This window comes from Baudoinia panamericana, assembly GCF_000338955.1.
Source record: "Baudoinia panamericana UAMH 10762 unplaced genomic scaffold BAUCOscaffold_1, whole genome shotgun sequence".
NCBI classification, from domain to species: Eukaryota; Fungi; Ascomycota; class Dothideomycetes; order Mycosphaerellales; family Teratosphaeriaceae; genus Baudoinia; species Baudoinia panamericana.
Window position 1 is genome coordinate 1,670,889 of NW_006911257.1, and position 19,727 is coordinate 1,690,615.

General features: G+C 54.0%; 10 protein-coding genes across 10 annotated transcripts; 8 read left to right on the top strand and 2 right to left on the bottom strand.

Moving 5' to 3' along the window:
- The first annotated feature begins 180 nt into the window (after window positions 1-180).
- BAUCODRAFT_29552 (uncharacterized protein) lies at window positions 181-3,174 on the top strand. Its single transcript, XM_007674142.1, has 3 exons — window positions 181-798; window positions 847-2,246; window positions 2,298-3,174. Exons 1-3 carry the CDS (start codon window positions 533-535, stop codon window positions 3,077-3,079), a joined length of 2,448 nt encoding a protein of 815 aa, XP_007672332.1. The 5' UTR covers window positions 181-532; the 3' UTR covers window positions 3,080-3,174.
- A 466-nt stretch (window positions 3,175-3,640) lies between these two features.
- On the top strand, window positions 3,641-4,743 carry BAUCODRAFT_199193 (uncharacterized protein). The gene is made up of 2 exons (XM_007674143.1): window positions 3,641-4,224; window positions 4,291-4,743. The coding sequence occupies exons 1-2, from the start codon at window positions 3,740-3,742 to the stop codon at window positions 4,361-4,363; spliced, it is 558 nt and encodes a 185-aa protein (XP_007672333.1). The 5' UTR covers window positions 3,641-3,739; the 3' UTR covers window positions 4,364-4,743.
- A 1,153-nt stretch (window positions 4,744-5,896) lies between these two features.
- Window positions 5,897-7,445, top strand: BAUCODRAFT_199488 (uncharacterized protein). Its single transcript, XM_007674144.1, has one exon. It carries the CDS (start codon window positions 6,363-6,365, stop codon window positions 7,353-7,355), a length of 993 nt encoding a protein of 330 aa, XP_007672334.1. The 5' UTR covers window positions 5,897-6,362; the 3' UTR covers window positions 7,356-7,445.
- Window positions 7,446-8,025, top strand: BAUCODRAFT_198852 (uncharacterized protein). The gene has a single exon (XM_007674145.1). It carries the CDS (start codon window positions 7,535-7,537, stop codon window positions 7,874-7,876), a length of 342 nt encoding a protein of 113 aa, XP_007672335.1. The 5' UTR covers window positions 7,446-7,534; the 3' UTR covers window positions 7,877-8,025.
- On the bottom strand, window positions 8,026-9,506 carry BAUCODRAFT_198853 (uncharacterized protein). The gene has a single exon (XM_007674146.1). It carries the CDS (start codon window positions 9,041-9,043, stop codon window positions 8,174-8,176), a length of 870 nt encoding a protein of 289 aa, XP_007672336.1. The 5' UTR covers window positions 9,044-9,506; the 3' UTR covers window positions 8,026-8,173.
- On the top strand, window positions 9,507-10,463 carry BAUCODRAFT_198854 (uncharacterized protein). The gene has a single exon (XM_007674147.1). It carries the CDS (start codon window positions 9,970-9,972, stop codon window positions 10,351-10,353), a length of 384 nt encoding a protein of 127 aa, XP_007672337.1. The 5' UTR covers window positions 9,507-9,969; the 3' UTR covers window positions 10,354-10,463.
- On the bottom strand, window positions 10,463-11,235 carry BAUCODRAFT_198961 (uncharacterized protein). Its single transcript, XM_007674148.1, has one exon. It carries the CDS (start codon window positions 11,062-11,064, stop codon window positions 10,573-10,575), a length of 492 nt encoding a protein of 163 aa, XP_007672338.1. The 5' UTR covers window positions 11,065-11,235; the 3' UTR covers window positions 10,463-10,572.
- On the top strand, window positions 11,219-12,658 carry BAUCODRAFT_29558 (uncharacterized protein). The gene has a single exon (XM_007674149.1). The coding sequence runs from the start codon at window positions 11,420-11,422 to the stop codon at window positions 12,419-12,421; it is 1,002 nt and encodes a 333-aa protein (XP_007672339.1). The 5' UTR covers window positions 11,219-11,419; the 3' UTR covers window positions 12,422-12,658.
- A 167-nt stretch (window positions 12,659-12,825) lies between these two features.
- On the top strand, window positions 12,826-14,011 carry BAUCODRAFT_199004 (uncharacterized protein). The gene has a single exon (XM_007674150.1). It carries the CDS (start codon window positions 12,970-12,972, stop codon window positions 13,696-13,698), a length of 729 nt encoding a protein of 242 aa, XP_007672340.1. The 5' UTR covers window positions 12,826-12,969; the 3' UTR covers window positions 13,699-14,011.
- Window positions 14,012-15,037: 1,026 nt separating this feature from the next.
- On the top strand, window positions 15,038-19,610 carry BAUCODRAFT_100923 (uncharacterized protein). Its single transcript, XM_007674151.1, has 2 exons — window positions 15,038-18,540; window positions 18,600-19,610. The coding sequence occupies exons 1-2, from the start codon at window positions 15,248-15,250 to the stop codon at window positions 19,423-19,425; spliced, it is 4,119 nt and encodes a 1,372-aa protein (XP_007672341.1). The 5' UTR covers window positions 15,038-15,247; the 3' UTR covers window positions 19,426-19,610.
- Window positions 19,611-19,727: the final 117 nt, after the last annotated feature.

Genomic DNA, 19,727 nt, shown 5'->3' on the forward strand with positions numbered 1-19,727 from the left:
ACATCAGCGCTCCTCTTGATTCCTTCTTCACCCGAAGGACCAAGGCCAGTCTCAAGCAGTAGTTCCTTGCGGTATATCGTCGGCGTGCTCCGAACCGGTGCCGAGGTCCGGCGCTGAGTCAGCAAATATTCGCCTACAACGTGTCGCTGACGAGTTGTTGTAGAGTATGCTCGTCCGGGTAGAGTAGTCCGATGCGACTGCCGTCGTCGATACCACGCTCGCGATTGCGCCCGTCCCGCGGTGAATGCATATTGAGCGAATGGAATGATTGACTTTAACCAATGACATCAAAAGCTACGTTCCGCAACCAGCCGGAGCAACTCATGCACATGCAGGCATGGAGCTAATTCTTGTTCCTGTGCAACTCGTAAGAGCTCGCGGTTAGTGACGTATAAGTTACCACTATGAACGCTCAGATGGTGTAGGTTGTCACGGTAAAGTCTCTTCTATCATCTACTGGCGAACGTCAACCAATTTGCCGTCTTCTGTCCATACACCATCCGGGCCGCTGACAAGCTCTATCACGTCCACAATGGCGTCGGACAAGGCGCTGCATACTCTGACGGAAGAGCAGGACAAGTGGTCGGTCTACAGCAGTACGCGCTCGACCGTCACCGATAAGCCACTCAGCGATGAAGAGGTTGACAAGCTTACTCGATACATGAACGCCACGCTATACCTGTGCCTGGGCATGCTGTATCTGAAAGACAATCCATTACTGCGCGAGCCGCTGAAGAAGGAGCACATCAAACCGCGCTTGCTCGGTCACTGGGGCAGCGATGCTGGGCAGAGCTTCACGTGAGCAAGCTCGCGTGTCAATCACGATAAGGGCTAATGGCCGTGCAGCTACATCCACTTCAACCGTATGATCAAGAAGTACGACCTTGATGCCTTTGTCATCTCCGGTCCAGGCCATGGCGCGCCTGGCCTCATCTCCAACTTCTACCTCGAAGGCGTCTACAGCGAGACGTATCCCAACAAGAGTGAGGATGTGGAGGGTCTGCAGCGGTTTTTCAAGCAGTTCTCCTTCCCCGGCGGGATTGGAAGCCACATGACACCGGAGACCCCTGGCTCTATACACGAGGGCGGTGAGCTTGGCTACTCGCTGTCCCATGCTTTTGGAGCCGTCTTCGATCATCCGAAGACCATTGCTCTGACGATTGTCGGTGACGGCGAGTCAGAGACCGGCCCGTTGGCGACAAGCTGGCATAGCAATAAGTTTCTCAACCCCATCACCGACGGCGCAGTACTGCCTGTGCTACATCTGAATGGCTACAAGATCAATAACCCCACCGTCTTGGCGCGTATCTCCGAAGAAGAGCTTGTGAAGCTCATGGAAGGCTACGGGTGGAAGCCGTACATCGTGGCAGGTCACAAGCTGGACGAAATGCACCAAGCCATGGCCGCGACCGTGGAGAAATGCGTGCAAGAGATTCTAGGCTACCAGAAAGAGGCTCGCGACAGCGGTAAGGCGTTCAGACCTGCCTGGCCCATGATCATCTTGCGATCACCGAAAGGCTGGACTGCGCCTCGTAAAGTGGAAGGCCAGTTTCTAGAGGGTTTCTGGCGTGCCCATCAGGTTCCGCTGACGAAAGTCTTGACCGACGAGGAACAACTTAAGACGCTTGAGCACTGGATGCGCGGCTATGAGCCTGACAAGCTCTTCACAAAGGAAGGCAAGCTTATTCCAGAACTGCGGGCGCTGGCACCAGAGGGAAACAAGCGGATGTCAGCAAATCCCATTACTAACGGTGGCCTCATCCGTTTGCCGCTGAAGCTTGAGAAGTTCCAAGGCTGGTCCATCAAGGTCGACAAGCCCGGCTCAACGATGGCGCCGTCCATGAGTAATTTTGCAGAGTATCTCACAGACGTCATGAAGAAGAATCCGACCAACTTCCGTGTAATGGGTCCGGATGAGACGGAGTCGAATAAGCTCTCTGCAATCTACAAGGAGAGCAAGAAAGTCTGGATGAACGGCTACTTACCTGAGGACGAGGACGGTGGCAATCTTGCACCACAAGGTAGGGTCATGGAGATGCTGTCCGAGCACACCTGTGAAGGCTGGCTTGAAGGCTACATTCTTAGCGGCAGACACGGTTTGCTCAACTCGTATGAGCCCTTCATCCACATTATTGATTCTATGGTCAACCAGCACGCGAAGTGGATCGAGAAGTGCCTGGAGGTGAGCTGGAGGCAGCAGGTCAGCTCGCTAAACATTCTTCTCACATCTACTGTGTGGCGGCAAGGTGTGTTCAAGATGATACTTGAGGTTTCTATAAGCTGACTTGGGTCTGTAGATCACAATGGGTTCACTCACCAAGACCCTGGCTTCCTCGACGTCGTTGCAAATAAGTCACCCGAGGTTGTCCGCATTTACCTACCACCAGACGGCAATTGCCTGCTCAGCGTCATGGACCACTGCTTCCGCAGCACGAACTACGTTAACGTGATTGTTGCCGACAAGCAGCTACACCTGCAGTACCTGAACATGGAAGATGCCGTCGCTCATTGCACAAAAGGTCTCGGTATCTGGGAATGGGCATCGAACGACAACGGCCAGGAGCCAGACCTGGTGATGGCTTCCTGTGGCGATGTTGTCACTCAAGAAGCTCTCGCAGCCACCGCCCTGCTCAGGCAATACCTTCCAGACCTCAAGATCCGCTTCGTCAACGTTGTGGACCTCTTCAAGCTTATGCCAAATGGCTACCACCCGCACGGCTTGACCGAGGCCGAATACGCCGCCATCTTTACCGACAACAAGCCTGTTGTGTTCAACTTCCACTCATACCCTTGGCTCGTGCACCGCATGACATACAAGCGCATCGGCCAGCACTTGATGCACGTGCGTGGCTACAAGGAGAAGGGCAACATCGACACTCCTCTCGAGCTCGCAATCCGCAACGAGGCCGATCGCTTCAGTCTCGCTATGTTAGCCATTGACAACTTGAAGGGCTTATTGGGTAACCGAGGTGCTGGACCGAGGGAGAAGCTCTTAGAGGAGCGGATCCGAAGTATGAACTATGCATATGAGACTGGGCTAGATCCGCAAGAGTTTACGGATTGGAAGTGGCCGTTTTGAGGCCGTGAGGACCGTGAATGTGCTGGGGAAGCGGCCTAGCGACGCCAATGAGGCAGGTTGCCTCGTAATCAGAGGGAAAGCGGCGCGGCGAGTGTAGAGCCTTTCGTGTCATTAATAGAGACGGTACCACTCCGTAGGATATTGAAGCTAGATTCACTGAGGACGCAAGTCGAACAAAACGCGCCCAGCCATGAACCCAAATCAAGAGAGTAGCTATAGAGGTGAGGTTTCACAACATGGAATGGACGTGCGCCTCCATCTCAGAGGCTGAAGCAGGGTTCTCCGCGAGAAAATGGGTGGTTTTCATTCCGTCACAGGCCAGCTCATGGGTGCCGTGGGTAGGTAGCTACCCTCCTACCTCCCCCAACCTCCCACGCTCATTTCCCTACCCCATTTCATTTCGCAGACTATACTGCGGTATTTGGACTGTGATGACTGCGCACGGTCAACTTCAACGGTGACACAGCTAGTCGGACTCCTGCCACAGTCCGCCACACTAAAGTGGGCTGTTTGTGGTGGGCACGTAGTCTCATCGGGCCGGGTTGCAAGTTATAGAGTTCAGCGACTCCTCACTTGAAGCGTGCTCCACATATGCACTCGCGATTGACCAGGCCTCGCTATAGATGATGCATTCGCGCAAAGATACTGGATGATGGTGAGATGGCGACTGCTCTGCTGATCATCGACATGCAGAATGCGTTCGTTGGCATGATGGATGCGCCGCTGCCCAAAATCCAGAAATTACATCGTCTGTTTGATTCCTGTTCGTGGCCTGTAATTCTCACCCAGCACGGGCATACCCCGGAGCAGCTTCAGCCTCCGATCAAGAACCAACTCGTCCTTAAACTGCTCAGAGACCAGACGCCTCCCATCATGGTTGGCTCGCGAGCCTGGGAACTGAGCCCAGACATTTGGAAGATGGTCAAGGATGCTCCAGTAGTTGCGAAGACATCCTATGACGCTTTCGGCACTGGTGAGCTAGATCATCTCTTACATGCTTCGCATGTAAGGAGACTTGTGGTAACTGGAGTCATGACCGAGTACTGTTGTCACACTACGGCTATCCGCGCCTTTACGAAGGACTACGAAACGTGGCTGATTAGCGATGCTTGCGGAACCGAAGACGAGGAAGCTCACGAGCGAGCGTTGATGAGTGCAAGAGCTTTGATGGGTGTTGACTGTGTCATCACCACGGACGAGGCGGTTGCGAGGTTGACAGAGGAGCAAGACCTGGGCAATGCTGTACGATATGAAAGTGCCTCTCATTGCCCATGTCAGTCATAATATGCAGACGCAAGCTTGTAGCCACTCTTGACCCGTGCTATATAGACAGCAGCTTGATGAATAGGTACCAAATACAAATACCCTGTCCTTGAGCATATTTCGTATTACTCAACGCACAGCTTTGACACAAAGCGCCTAGCTCCTGCTCTGTAGCCGTAGCGCTGCCTGGACATTTAGCAGGAAGACGCAGAGCACTATCGTGCGGCTATCGTCTGACTCAAACTAAGCGTGGACCGTTGCACCGGCGATTGCCCTCAGACTGACCCTAGTAGAACATAAAGTAATGGACATAGTCAGTCAGCTCGACAGTCACGAGTATGCGACGCAGAGCAGTGTGCTTCAACCAGCATCGAATGCTAAGACTATCATTGGCCGATGGCTGAGACTGTCCTTTCGAAATGGCGTCCAATCGACACTGGGTGGCAGCAGTGTGCATTCGAACCATAGTGTTAAGACTCGCTTAGGCTAATATCGCATGGCGTCGCCATCTTCCCATGTCCGTGTTTCGGGAACACGGATCAGCGTGGCAGTATGTAGCTCAGAAGCACGTGGTCTGGACGAAAATCGTTTGCTTCACGCTCGCCAAGTCGTGGGGTTCGACGCTGTGTCGCTGTCTCCAGATGCAGTGCGCCGCTAGCCTTCCACGAAGCGAGATGATGAGGTCTGGGCGAGTGTCGCTTACCAAAAACTCAAGTCGACACAACGTCCCCTAGCCTCCGAAGGCATCATTCAACTGTCCGGGTGTACACGCAATCCAAACATGAAGGTGTTCGAGCTCGTGAACAAAGAGAACATGAATGGTACATACGCACGCGGTAGTAGCTGCGCCTCCCGAGGCATTGCAAAGCCACGATGTTTCACGCTTAGCTTGCCGAAATTAGCGGCAAAGCCATCCTGTTCCACCCACGGCACATGGTATCTGCTGCAAGGTGACGTGCATTTCGAAGCGCCATCACTCGGCTATCTCGTGTTTACGCCTGGGTACCGTATTGAGAGAACAGCTCGTGCGGCGTGAAACGAAGCTGAGGACGGCACACGACCGATGGCCTGATGGGCTGGACGATGGCAAGCTCCGGATGGGAGACTCGACCTGCTTCACGAGTCACAACGGGTGCCGCTTACTGGCGACACCGTTTGACAGCGGCGCCGGCGAGCCTTAATCCCTTGGATTATTGTACCGCTTTCGCTGGTTACGACAGAAACCAACCATCGAGAAAGAGTAGCTCCCTGCCCTTGCTGCTCCTTACTCTGAACGCCGTGCATGCAAGCAGCGCGGAGTTCCCCATCATCATCCACGTGTGAGCCATTGCATGAAACACGCCGGGAGATCTGCGCTTGGCATGTCTTTTTCCCTGGAAACGCTGCTTGAGTGGGGTTGGGCTTGACGGTTTGTACAAAACATGTTTACCATGTTTCTCACTCCTACGATTATTCATGTCCGCCTTATTCATCGATGCCAGTCTTCCTTTGTTGTTGACCATGAGGCAGCACTGTTGGAACTCCATCATTCGATCAGTCACTCGGGGCGCCAATTAGCTTGGCCCCAACTGCGCCGTCCAGGAGTAGCAACGCTAGCATAGCCTCACCCGAGTCGACTTTCCTCTGCGCAGACCCTCATCACGATCCTATTCTGGCGGCACAAACGTTACCGGTCATCAGCCTCCGGAAGACATCTAAGCATAGTATTAGGCGTGCTGGACATTGGTACTCACATAATGAAGCAAAGTCCACAGCTACCAACTACGACAATAATACTCTGCCAAGCCATCAACACATCACACCATCTCCGGCACTAGCTTTGGAGATCATACTTCTTGAGACCTCTATACTACCCGACAGCAAACCAACAGATACGCCAACGACTTCCCCAACTTCCGCCACATCCGTACTGGAGTCCGACTCTTTACAAGATCAGCCGCTCACATCTGGTTAGCCGCCTGGTAACTTTCCTACCAGACCGACCTTTACACCCATTGTGACCCTTCTTGCGACGCCCAACATGACCACAACCGAAGCACCAACGTCCACAACCAACGCATTGTCCGTGCTTCTGTCCGCCGTGCCAAGCGATGTCGCCGCAAGCTTCGAGTCTGCTTTTGACAGCCTTACATCAAGGCTGCTCGCTGCAAGCTCACACCAAGCGAGTTCAACAACGACGACATCGATATCCGCAACAACAACGCAGAGCAACACACCATCAACCACGCCAACGATCTTGTCGATTAGTTCAACAGAGTCGTCGCTCTCCTTAACACCAACACCCTCCACCTTCTCGACTGTGTCCAGCCGCCTGACTTCGTTCTCAAGCACGGCTCCACCTACCACTAGCGTGACTACAGCGAGCACCAATGGTGGCCAATTGAAGAATGCTTCAATAGCTGGGATAGCGACAGGTGTCGCAGCTGGCGCGGTGCTACTCATCTTGGCTGGCGCATACCTGTTCCGCAGACGGCAACTAGGCAAGCCATTGTTCGGGCGTGGTGGTTCGCGGCGATCAAATGGTAGTGGGGGCAAACGTGTCTTCCCGGAAGTTGCATGGCTCTACGATCCACGAATGTCACCACGCCAGGGTTCACCGACGCGCGAGGTGGAAGAGAGGGCAGGCCTGGCACATGCGTCACACAGCCGAAACAACTCCAGCTCAAGCATGAATCATATTCCCGAGCCCAGAGAAGGAGTGGCAGAACTAGCATCTGCGCCCGCGTCTCCACAGCTGCATCCACGGCCAACTAGTCCCTTATTAGCACCTGCTGCTCCGTACGTCCGGGGTCAGAGTCCGCAAGGGAGACCACGAAGCGGTAGTGCCAGTCCGAGGAGGAGCGGAAGCAGTAGTCCTGGTGGTCGGAGGAGTAGAAGCTCGTTTGGCGCAAGTCGGACCGATCTGTCGCGGCCGATGAGTGCCATCTACGAGGAGCCGCCACGACCGAGTGTAGATGCAAGGCAGGGCTTGTTGGCACCGGAAAGCATCAATACGCAGCGGCATTCAGCTTGATCGCATGTTGTTGGGGAATCTGAGCGATTTAGCGAGGAGTTTGGCGTTGCAATGCCTTTGTATCCCAGCAAGTGTGGCTACGGGTAGTAGCAGTTAGGACATGTGTCATGAATCCGTCGTGTATCTTGACCTCATCTGAACTCGGGCGTTTACTGGCCACATTGTCTTTCGCTCAGTGAATGGTATTCCGCCCACATGACCGCAGTTTTGAAGCTTACCACCGTTCCCACCATCACATGGTCGATGCCATGGTCCATCGCTGTCTGTGTATTACCTTCAGCAATGTCTTGGATTGGTGGAGCTTAGCAACTCCTATTCACAAGACATCCCTGAGATCTTGCGCGGCGCGTCCGAGCTATAACGTGCCAAGCTGGGCCACGTTTCTAACCATGACACGATTAACGGCACATTGCTGTAGCTGTCTGCACAGCACAAGTCTTGCACAGTACTTTAGGGCTGGAGCTTGGCACTCCCGCATCCCAGGAGTATCTTGGAAGGTGAGCTACCCGTTTCAGCTGTAACGAGCGAAGCTTGGGGGATTGCAGTTGAGAGAGGTGGAGTACACGGTTCGCTATTGGGGTATCAGATCGCTCCATGAATACAATATACATTAATCCCTTCTCCGTCCTTGCGTCCTCGCATGTTGACCACCCATCCTCAAGGGCCGGTGAATTACCGTCCAGCACTTGGCGGCATTCTCGGTGAAGCTCGAGGTATGCTCATGACACCTTAACGCTGCAAGCGCATGTCAGTATATCCGGCGTAGCGCTGTCTGGCAATATGCCATCGGTCTATCGCTAGGTCTTGAGTTCCTGCCCTCATACAAACTCCAGTGGTTTCGCCAAAGCCATCGTAGCCTTGAAGTAGAGTTCCGAGCACGCCTGCTCAATGACGGATATCACTTTCCAGATGACGAGCAGCACGGCGTTGATGCTACTCCAGCCACCCTGATAATACGAGCTTGAGGTCAGCTCCTCAATGCGGGTGATAGACCAGGCCCAGAGGAAGTGAAGGGAATCAATGATTGGGCCATTCTTCCAGTGAGCGGCAGTGTTGCTCTTGGGAAACGGTATCGATGGTACACGGCCTGCTGGACACTCTGCGAACCTGCATAGCACGTTCCAGTTCATGTCACCGTCGTCGATGTTGAGCTCGGTATAGCGGTGCGGCTGGTGCTGGAAATATGCCCGGACATTCTCGGTGTGGTTGAGGTAGGAGTGCAGCACGACGTCCTCGTGGCCGTCTACCTCCGTTGCGCCGTAAAAGTACTCGTATGGCAGCCACTCACCTCTGCTCACGTGACGGCGCATGCTTCTAAGCCAAGTTTGCTCGTCCTTCCGCAAGCTCAAGACGAACTTCGCATCAGGGTACATTTCAGCCATCTGGCGGTACATGAAAGGCCATGGTAAGTCCTCGAATGCATCATAGTAGTGAGTCTGGTCTATGAGTGCATCAACGTCTCCGTTAGCCCAGGTATGCACGAGGTGCCGGCTGCGGATGTCTTTCCAGCCTAGACGCTTGTAACCGAGCAGTGCAAGCGCATCGCCAATGGAGGTCGTGCCGGTTTTCGACAAGCCGATGATGAAAATCTTGGGCCGTAGCTCTGATGGTGGCTGCGCGATTTGCTTCGCCGCAAACAAGAGGATGAAGGAGACAAGTAGCGGCACCAGAGCAGCAGCGTAGCGCATGATGACTTCAGGGCGAGGCAGCGCCGTGTACCAGATGGAGCGGAAGGCCGCGGAACCTGTATGAATTGTCGGTATGGATGAAGGTCGGTGGCATTTGGCTAGGCGGCATTTGCTACTTACGGTTGTCGAGACATTGCCAGGGTAATCGCAAACGTCTGCGCGTCCTTCCTTCCCTCATGGGTCCTTGCCACTGAGCCAAGACTCCTCCCTTGTTCGACTGGGTCTTGGTTGCAGAGCCAAGCAGTGGTTAATATGATGATATCTCAAGATCCGGTCTCGTGCGAGGCGTGTCCGAGCTTATTAGCCTTTGAAAGGAGGCGTGGGAATTCGCGGCTGCGGCACGCGACCCACTAGCTCTCTATTTGCAGCTGCCAAGCAGCCGCCAAGACGGGTATCGCTTCGTTTGGAGGAGAAATCGGAAACATCATTCCGAGCGCACAGCCAGCAGGAGGCGGCGACGAGTCCGACCACCAGATAGATAGCGGCGATGGTTGTCGTAGGGTGGATCGCTGGCGGGCATCATCACCCTTGCGAGCTTCCCATGCCAGTGGTACGTGGAAAAGCGTCCGTAGCGACTACAGGGTTCGGAGAAGACCAAATTCGGTTGGGATCACACAACGGGCGTCCGGGTAATATCCTTTGAAGCATTTGCGCTTGCGCTTGGCACTTCCTGTCTTCAGCTGCCATCCAAATGTTCACTTGAATGTCATGGGCAGAGTACGGACGCATAAAGGGTCAATGTAAAGAGCGGATGCAGTCTGAAATGCGGTGGGCGCTGCAGTATAAGTACCTAACCGCAACCCATTATGCTTTTGTGCGCCCGAGACGGCATCTTCAGCTCGCTTCGAGCTTATTCGCCGCCGTCGCTGTGTGGCTGACAGGATTTACGCGGTTTGGCCACCGCTCTGGTTGTCATTTGATAATGGATGCAGCTTCGAGTCGGGGTTAGCAGTAACTACTTGAGCCTCATCTGGACCGCCACACTTGCGAAGAAGGCACGCCAGGTGTCGCCGCATGCTACGCTGTCGAACTCCGGTCCTAGGCTCTCCTCGATGCTTGCTAAAGCAGCGAACACCGCACTCCCCGCTCATAACGGAGATCGAAAAGACTCTGCGTTACCAAAGCGGCGTCTCGTTCTGGGCGAATGCAGACCGCAGCTTTATGTACGGCATAGCTATCGCAACTCACGTCTGTCTTACGCTCCTACGCTTCAGCACCGCTGCATTCCGCCTAGGCCACATCCAACTTCCGTCATGTTACTACCCGCTATTGCCAGCAAGACGTCAGCCAACCTGGCACGGGTAAGCTAATCAGTACTCGACTGACAAGAAGAGATCAGACTTAGCCGCCGTGGGCACAGCGTTGAGGCTGTAGTTTCAATTTGGTAGTGAGTACAGGATCGAAACATGTTCACGTATACTTAGATAAGCTGTGCAAGTAACGTGAATCTGCGGCGTGACACTGCCTTATTCCGCAAAAAGGTCCATGTGCTCATGCTGTCTACTGATAACAGATTCCCTCCGACTCTATCAACACGGTCTCCCCCAACTAAGACGCCAATGAACGATATCAACATGGGGCTGTGCCTGTAATGCTTGGCCATGCCATGGCTGCCTCGGTTCCTCGATGTCTGTGAGGCTATGGACCCATGCAGAGTAATAGGCCTTTGTGCTTGCTTTGAACAACAGCTGCAGTCCTGCGAGCCTCAAGGAACATCCGAACCGTTTCACGCGGCGTACCGAACGAGAGGCGCAAAACGCTTGGACCATGCGCTGCGGCTGTCGTGCCATGGCAAGAAGAGGTTGCTCCCAAGTCCGCAGTGTCAAGCACGTCTGCTGTTGCGACCCGTTGTTGCTTCGCCCTACCTTGGAACACTCTGCTTTTCCCTCTGCGTGAACTGATACTTGCCAATACCAATGCGTGCAAAATCCCCGTGCAGCTGCAGACCTTGGGAAGACTGTCCCCATGGTGGACCCGTATCGGGCAGGAACGCTTCTGGGAGCGATACTGGACTTGGCCATGCTCCAGCAGACCGTCTCTTATCCCCAATGGCATGCCATCAAAACAGGAGCTTGTCTCTCTGATAGGCAGCTACGCCGGTCTTGTTGACTGGGGCTCAGACGTGAATGTGAAGTGAGGTTGAGCATTCACCTTCACCTTCACCCGCGGCTTGGACCGCCGCTAGCGTTTGTTCCCAGCCACCGTACTTCTTATTGTCCACAATCCATTGTTCTATGGAGAAATCCCCTTTCTCTCTTCCACCTGCACAGTAGCTCTTCAGCTTCTGCCGTCTGCAAGCACACTGCAAGCACACTGCAAGCTGCAGCCTTTAATCAAGCAAAAAAACAAACGAAACCACACTCAATGTCACCGGACATGGCGAGCGCCGGATCCGCCGCCATGCTCTTCATCATGGTCAACATCCAAGCCGTCCTGTTACGGCTGAAGTGCGCCATCGTGCAGTGCGAGACGGTCGGGCCCGTCTCCTTGCCGCACGCCATCAATTACGTCCCAACCAGGATGTACAAGCTCACCAACGCTCCGACGGTGCTGGACACCGTCACCGCCACTTCCGACCTTTCCCGCCTGCCGCCCAGCCTCCACGCCGTCCGCCTGCTCCTGCTCGCTCTCCTCCTGCTTCTTCTCACCATCGGTGTCCTTGCAACAGCATACCGTGGCATACATCGCCGGTACAGCGGGGTGGCCTGGGCTTTGAGAACTTCGCTCGAACAATCCCAAGGCCATCAACGGGACAATGCGCTACTCAGGACCCGGATAGACGTTAATGCATCGCAACTCGACTTGGAGAAAGCTGCCGCCGAGGAGACAATGGCCGAGCAATCTTCTCGCCACGAGGCTGATATGAAGGCACTACAGTGGGAGATAGAGCAGCTCAGGATCTCCGCCGAGGATGAGAAGCGGGCGCACCAGATTGCGTTAGCAGCAGTAACCGAGCAGTCTTCCCTCGACCGGATCACCACCGAGGACCTCCAAAGGCAGGTCAAGCAGCTTAAAGCCAGCATCGAGGTTGAGAGGGGCGCGCATCAAAACGCGCTGACCACGGTAACCGAGCAGTCTTCCCTCGACAAGTCTACCGTCCAGGATCTCCAGGTGCAGGCTGAGCAGCTCAAAGCAAGTATTGAGAACGAGAAGCAAGCATCCTTCAACGAAGGCCTCAACAAGGCCAAGCAGCGGAACGGCAAGAAGCAGCAGGAAAGGATGCAGGCACAGCGCAAGCAAGGCGCCGTCGCTGCGCTCGTGAAGATTGGGTACGCAGAGGGTTCGCCGAACAGCATGAAGATAGCGGAGAAGGTGGTTCAAGACTATCGGGATAGTTTCGCCGCGAGGAAGAGTGGCACGGCGGGTGAAGAATATTAGGGATGACGGCTAAGCATAGGATGAGAATGTGCCGCTGGGGGATTGCGAGAATTTTACTGATGCGAAGCTGTCTTCGGAAAAGCTTGCTCAGGACGGATCTACTGTAGGGAAGCGGCAAGTGACTGCACAAGGGCAGAGTGGTAGTGGTGAAGGCTGTCATTTGATAAGCCTCGCCACGAACCTCTTACGCGCCATTTTGCCGGATATGCAGAAGCTATGACATCTTGTACCATGATGACCTCTGCACAGTGCGCATCCATATAGTGACCTTCTCGATGCCAATGACGCCAGTAGCTTTCCCCAAGCGCACTGTAGGTTCGTCTATGCACCCAAACAGTCAAGGAGGACAGTCAGCCACCCCGTGAAAACTTATGGTGAAGTCAGCTGGCTGATGCATGGGCCATACGGTTGCACTTCGGCTGAGACCAACGGCTTTCCTCTTCATGAAGGTTAACCCAATGCGCGGAACCATTGCAATCAAGACATTGGTGGCAGAAGCGGGCACGCTGCATAGCACGACGTAGGTCGGCACAATATGATGGCACATCATGTCCCATAAAGCTTCAGCACCAGTGTACGCAAACTTTCCCGCTGAGAAGCTCACAATTGGCGCTGGCGTGGCAATCTTTCACCTTGCTACCGAACGTGTCGTTGTGTGCTATCATTCTCGGGATGGTTATTGGTTTCTTCCGAAAGGGAGACGTAATGCTACCGAGGACACCATTCACGCTGCGGAGAGGGAAGGCTTCGAAGAGTCTGGCTATCGAAATAGAGTGCTCCCGCTACCCATCAAGCATCGACAGCCTGACCCTGACGAAGGACATCAGCGCTTCGTCACAGAGCCATTGTGGACCCAGCTGCTGCCTTTGACCGCCACTAGTCAGTATATTCTGAGCTGGTATGCTGCCGAGACCGTGCCCAAAGACGTTGAGGAGTCGTGCAGCAATGCATCTTCTGTAGGGGCGGGAAGTAGTACACGAAACTATGTTACGCCACCACCATTTCCTATGACTTTGACGCTGAGACAAAGGCTTGCTATGGACCTTCTTGCCAACGCGAGCGGTACTGAAACAGTCTATGAGCCGAAAAGGCATGAAGGCACGGGTGTCGATGAGGACGAGCTGCTCTACATAAGCGAACTTCTGCCTATTAAGGATGCGCGTGAGAAGCTAAGGGGAAGCGTGATGGAAGACGTGATACGGCGGGCTTGGGAAGCCGTGCAATTGAGGATGCGGTTAGAGGACCATGAGCGGGCCCAGACGGTGATATTAAACTGAACCCTCAACGTATGTACGAACACATCACCATCCCAAGGACGGGCTCGTTCCCCATGCATGCATCTCCACCATAACCGAGCATGACAAACACTTGGCTGGAGACTGCTCGGCTAATCACAAGCACAAGCTTGACTACCCTTAACACCATTCCAAGGACTTGCTGAATTCCCGTACTGCTATCCCAACATACTTATGCGAGGCAAGAGCGCAAACATGCGAAGAGGCGGGCACAAGCTTGACTTCCCTTGTTACCATCCCAAGGACATGCTTAATGCCCATGCAGCTATTTTAACGATAGCCAAGCAAGGCACATACTCAGCGCTCTGCCACTCGCAGCTGCTCTCAACTGCGCAAGCTCCCGCCTGAGCTCGTCGACCTCCTTATCCGCGTCACACGCGCCGGTGAACAACTGCTCGTTCTTGATGGTTAGCTGCTGCAGAAAGGAGGCCAGCTAGAAAAGCGTTCCCAAGAACATTGCGTCGGCGATACGATATGGTTTCTTCGATACGCTGTTGTGATTCTGGGATGTTTGTGGGAGGGAGTTGAGGTATTGGAAGAGAGTGTAGAGGTTGAAGTGCTTCCTTGGCTGGCGGCTGGATGAGTGAATGTGAATATGAGATTGTGCTTTTATTCCTGACAACACCACAACCAGGCTATTGACAAGTTCTGACAACCGTTGTTGTGAGGACAATGCCCATAGGGGTTGTCAAATGCAGATACCAAAGTCATTGGAAGGGAAGGACTGGAAGACGAAGATACAATGGTGTTTAGTGACAGCCGTCTCCGAGCCATAGTCGATGGGATCGTATAACAAAGGGAAACAGAGAGCATATACAGACGTATAGCATCGAGGAAGTCTCAATCCGCAGTACGTCGCTGGGTGCATAAGCTGGATGTACATATCGCTTCGCATCGCATCGCATGGCAGTATGAAAGCAGTATGTGTGAAATAGCAGCTCTTCGTACGCTATTACACTGGGTATTTGGGAGTGTGAGTCTCAGGCAGAATCTGGTTCATCGTACAACGAGCTGCTGATTGAGACAATATGCTGCTCTGATGTGGCTTTTGTGTCAGGAATGCGTCTCAATGCCCGGATTGAACTCGGAGCCGGCGCTGAAGCTGTTTTGCTCACCAGTAGCGCATGCTGCCTTCCGTTGCGTATAGCAGAGGAGACATGTCCAGCTGTGGCATTGTACGTTCTTGAGACAACAAGGGAGCAGAGAGTGAAGTGATGTCTGAGAGAAGCGTGACCATGACACCAAATATAGCTCCGTATGCACGCCTGCCTTGGCGGCGGAGCAGCAAATGCTTCCACCAACCAGCACTCCACGTGTATGTAGATCGTTCATGCCTCGCAGGAACCTCGACTTGCCCGCATAGTGGAGCCGGCGACTGCCAATGCCATGCTTGGCGGTATGTAAGTGTTTAATATGGTAGGCAGCAAACACAGCAAATACAGATGGACCGAATGCGCAACGCAATGGCGGCGACATCGCGGTTTCACCTCCCGTGTCGCTGGCGACGGATAACCTACGTGATGCCGCAAAGATGATTCCGCATACAGTGGGCACCAGCCCAACAACAATGAAAGCTGATGGGAGAAAGCAGCCTCACGTTGACAGAGTCAGCCTGCGAGACCCGGACGATGACACGGAAAGCTGGTTTGGAAGGCGGATCAAGCGACCGTTTGAAGCTGTATACCAAACATACGTGCTCGAGCTACTTTTGCACAGAAGAGTGCTTCCGCCGTCCAAGGATGGCCGACATATTCCCCTTCGAGCCTGTCGCAAAAGGCCGCTTGTTGACGAGCGCAGAGGCCATGCCTACGTCGGAAACAAGATCCGTACATCGCGGTACACTATGTGGGACTTCTTGCCCAAGCAGATCGTCTTTCAGGCAACAAGACTTCATAACTTCTACTTCATATGCATGGGTATCCCGCAAACCATCCCTGGCATCAGCACAACTGGCACGTATACGAACATTCTTCCTGTTCTCTTCTTCATCGTAATTACAATTATCAAGGAGGCGATCGATGACTACCGGCGCCATCGTATGGACAAGCTCGAAAACAACTCCGTGGCCACTGTTCTGCTCACCGGACACAGGACGGGACGTAGCGGCTGGCTGTCAAGCTTGACGGCAGGTCTGCGACAGCGCTTGCCTAAGCGGCAGCACTGCTCGAATGACCTGGACGACACTGAGTGGGACAACGATTTGAAGTGGGGAGAGATCAAGTGGCAAGAGATCATAGTCGGCGACATCATCCAGCTGCATCGAGACGACCCGGTCCCGGCTGACATTGTGCTGCTCTACGCGCCAAATGAAAACCGCGTGGCCTACGTGGAGACCATGGCGCTTGACGGCGAAACTAATTTGAAAAGTAGGCAAGCACCACACTGCCTGCACAAATGCTCCACAATCTCTGGCATACGCCAATGCCTCGCTGAATTCGTTACGGAAGATCCCAACCGGAACCTTCACGACTTCAAGGGCCGACTGACCGTGGACAACGTTACTACGCCACTCGGGTTGACTGATGTTGTGTTCCGCGGCAGTGTACTTCGTAACACTACGTTCGCCATTGGACTAGTGGTAAATACGGGCGAGGACTGCAAGATCCGTATGAACGCCAACCATCACCCAACCGCGAAGAAGCCTCGGCTTGAAAAGTATGCGAACCGGGTCGTGCTCACACTCATTCTATACGTCGTCGTGCTCTCCATCGGAACAAGCATGGGCTATGTTATGTGGCATCACAGTTTCGAAGTGCAAGCATGGTATCTGAACGACGCCTATGTGCGATTTGGAGACATTTTCATGGGTTTCTTGATTATGTTCAACAACAATATACCCCTGGCGATGTATGTGTCCCTAGAGATTGTGAAGGTCGGGCAGATGCTCATGGTGCACTCGGACCTTGAGATGTACGATGAGTCCACCAATACGCCCATGGTCTGTAATACGAATACGATACTAGAAAATCTGGGTCAGGTGGGCTACGTTCTCACCGATAAGACTGGCACGCTGACGGAAAATGTCATGCGCTTCCGCGGTATGAGTGTGGGTGGGATTGTTTTTCGACATGGCGCGCAACTAGGTTCTGAAGCGGAGTGTAATAGATGTCCCATCGTGGTGGACAGGGGACCAAGCGTTGTGCCTGGCGCAGAGCTCGACGAAGAGAAAACCGGTGCTAGGGTTACTATTGAAAGCCGTCTTTCATCACCTCTCGGTGGTTCAAGGCCCAATGGCCCGAGGTTGTCAATGCAGCGACACCAGTCTGAGGAGGAGCTTCGGATTTTCAATGAAGGCTCTATATCCACTAACGAGCTAGTTCGCCACGTTCGAAGCCATTCAGCAGCCCCAATCTCGCAGAAGGCGCAAGACTTCTTTCTGGCGATGGCTTTGTGTCACACTGCGCTTCCCGAAACAGGCGCCGACGACTTCATCAGCTTCCAGGCTTCGTCGCCAGATGAACTTGCCTTGTTGGACGCCGCACGCGATCTCGGCTACGTGTTGTCTCAACGCTCATCTCAGACAGTCACGATCAAAACGCGCGACAACGTTGGTGACTGGCATCGCAAGGTCTACGAAATGCTGGAAGTCATCGAATTCAGCAGCAAGCGCAAACGCATGTCGGTTATCGTTCGCTGTCCGGATGGCCGCATCCAACTGCTATGCAAGGGCGCTGACAGCGTCCTTATCCCTAAGCTGCACAATGCCAGTCTGGCCAGCCGCAAGTCACACGACATACGCAGAAGCACGCAAATCGAACGCGAGAAGTTGCGGCGCGATGAGGAGCTTACGCCAAGGAACAGTTTCGGCGGTCGACCCAGTGTTGCGCTGAGGAGACGCAACTCAATGATCATCCAATCTGCTCCCCACCTCGAGCTTATGACGCTGAAGGCATCAAAGCCCGGCAATAGCATCAAGATACGGACGCAGCCGGTGACGCCGTCAGAGAATGGCCGACACCTGAGTGCACTGGACGGTGTGGCAGTAGACGATGACGCTGCAGTGTTCGCCCAGTGCTTCAGACATCTTGACGAATTCGCAACGCAAGGTCTTCGCACCTTGCTCTTCGCCAAGAGAGATATTTCGGAGATGGAGTATGCAACCTGGAAGAAGCTGTATGTGGAAGCTTCGACATCACTCGTGGACCGCCAGGAGCGCATCGAATCTGCCGCGGAAATGATTGAACAGGGTCTCAGCCTTTTGGGCGCCTCGGCAATCGAGGACAAGTTGCAAAAGGATGTACCGGAGACGATTGAGAAGCTGCGCCGCGCGAACATCAAGATTTGGATGCTGACGGGTGACAAGCGCGAGACGGCCATCAACATCGCGCACTCAGCGCTGATATGCAAGCCATTGTCGGAGCTATACATTCTTGACAGCACCGCGGCAGATCTGGCAGGTCAGTTAAGCGACCTTACCTACACCCTGCAAAATGGCTGCCTACACAGTGTTATCGTGATAGACGGCCATACACTCTCGAATGTGGACGCCAGCCCCGAGTACAAGCACGCTTTCTACGCCCTGATGCCACTGGTAGACTCTGTCATCTGCTGCCGTGCCACTCCCGCGCAGAAGGCAGGCATCGTCAAGTCGCTCCGCCTCCGGGTGCCGTCCGCGCTTACTTTGGCTATCGGTGATGGAGCAAACGACGTCGCCATGATCCAGACGTCTCATGTCGGCGTGGGCATTTCTGGTAGAGAAGGGCTTCAAGCGGCCAGAGTTGCCGATTTTAGTATAGGGCAATTTCGCTTCTTGCAGAGGTTACTTCTCGTACATGGCCGCTGGTCGTACATGCGGACGGCGAAATTCATCCAGGCTACGTTTTGGTGAGTCGTGCACGATTGCACTCCTTAACTTGCCTATGCTTACATTGTTCGTTTTGCAGGAAAGAATTCGTCTTCTACCTGCCACAGGCTCTCTATCAGCGCCACAATGGCTACAGCGGCACAAGCTTATACGAGAACTGGAGTTTGACGGTGCTGAACACGCTCTTCACGTCCCTGTGCGTGATTGTCCCGGCCATATTCGAACAGGATCTGCGACCGGAGACGCTACTTGCGGTGCCCGAGTTGTACACTTTCGGCCAGCGAAACAAAGGCCTAAACCTTCGCGACCACATACTCTGGATGCTGGTGGCCACTGTGCAAGGTCTGCTGATATGGTTTGCATCGTGGGCCGCCTACGGCAAATTGATGACTTATGGCGATAACGGCCTCTTCGCACTTGGCGATCTTTGCTTCTCTCTGGGCATCCAATGGACCAACGTCAAGCTCTTGCTCGTAGACACTCACTACAAGAGTGCTATAGTGTTCGTCTCTTTCATCATTACCAGCGGCGGCTGGTGGGCCTGGAATGGCTTCATGTCCGGTGTCTATTCTGACAACATCTCTCCTTATGACGTCAAGGGAGGCTTCAGCGGTACCTTTGGAAGGGATCCGAACTGGTGGCTGACGCTTATCATTGTTTTGGCCGCTCTGACAGGCATGGATGTGACGTACAAAGCAGTGCAGCAGAATCTGCGCATCGGCGCGTTTTGGCCGTTCTTCGGCAAGCAGAGGGGCAGATGGCATGGGCAGGACATGTACGCCGAGAACTTAAGTACTTCTCTATGGCAGGCTATGGAGAAGACTGGCCGGGTCAAGCAAAGGTTGAGAGTACTTCGCGGAGACCATGAGCTCAGAGATGGCCTGGATGATATTGATGTGACATAAGCAGGCCTTTCACGAAGGCCATCTACACACAATAGTGCTATGCCTTATGCATAGCAATGCAATGCCACCCTTTTCGCTTGCTGTCTCCCGCCTTCCTAAAGGGTGCCGTTCCAAAGGCAGTCGACGTTCGTGCATGTTTCATCAGTCAGCCAGTGACTGCAGAGTTAACACGTCGCTCTAGCGCCACAGAATGTGCACAGGTTGTTCATCACGTCGTCACCGCAATACCTGCACCGGAGCGCCACCTCCTCATCGCCGGTAAGTGGTGCGACAGTCCCAGCACCGTTAGCGCTCGCCGGCAC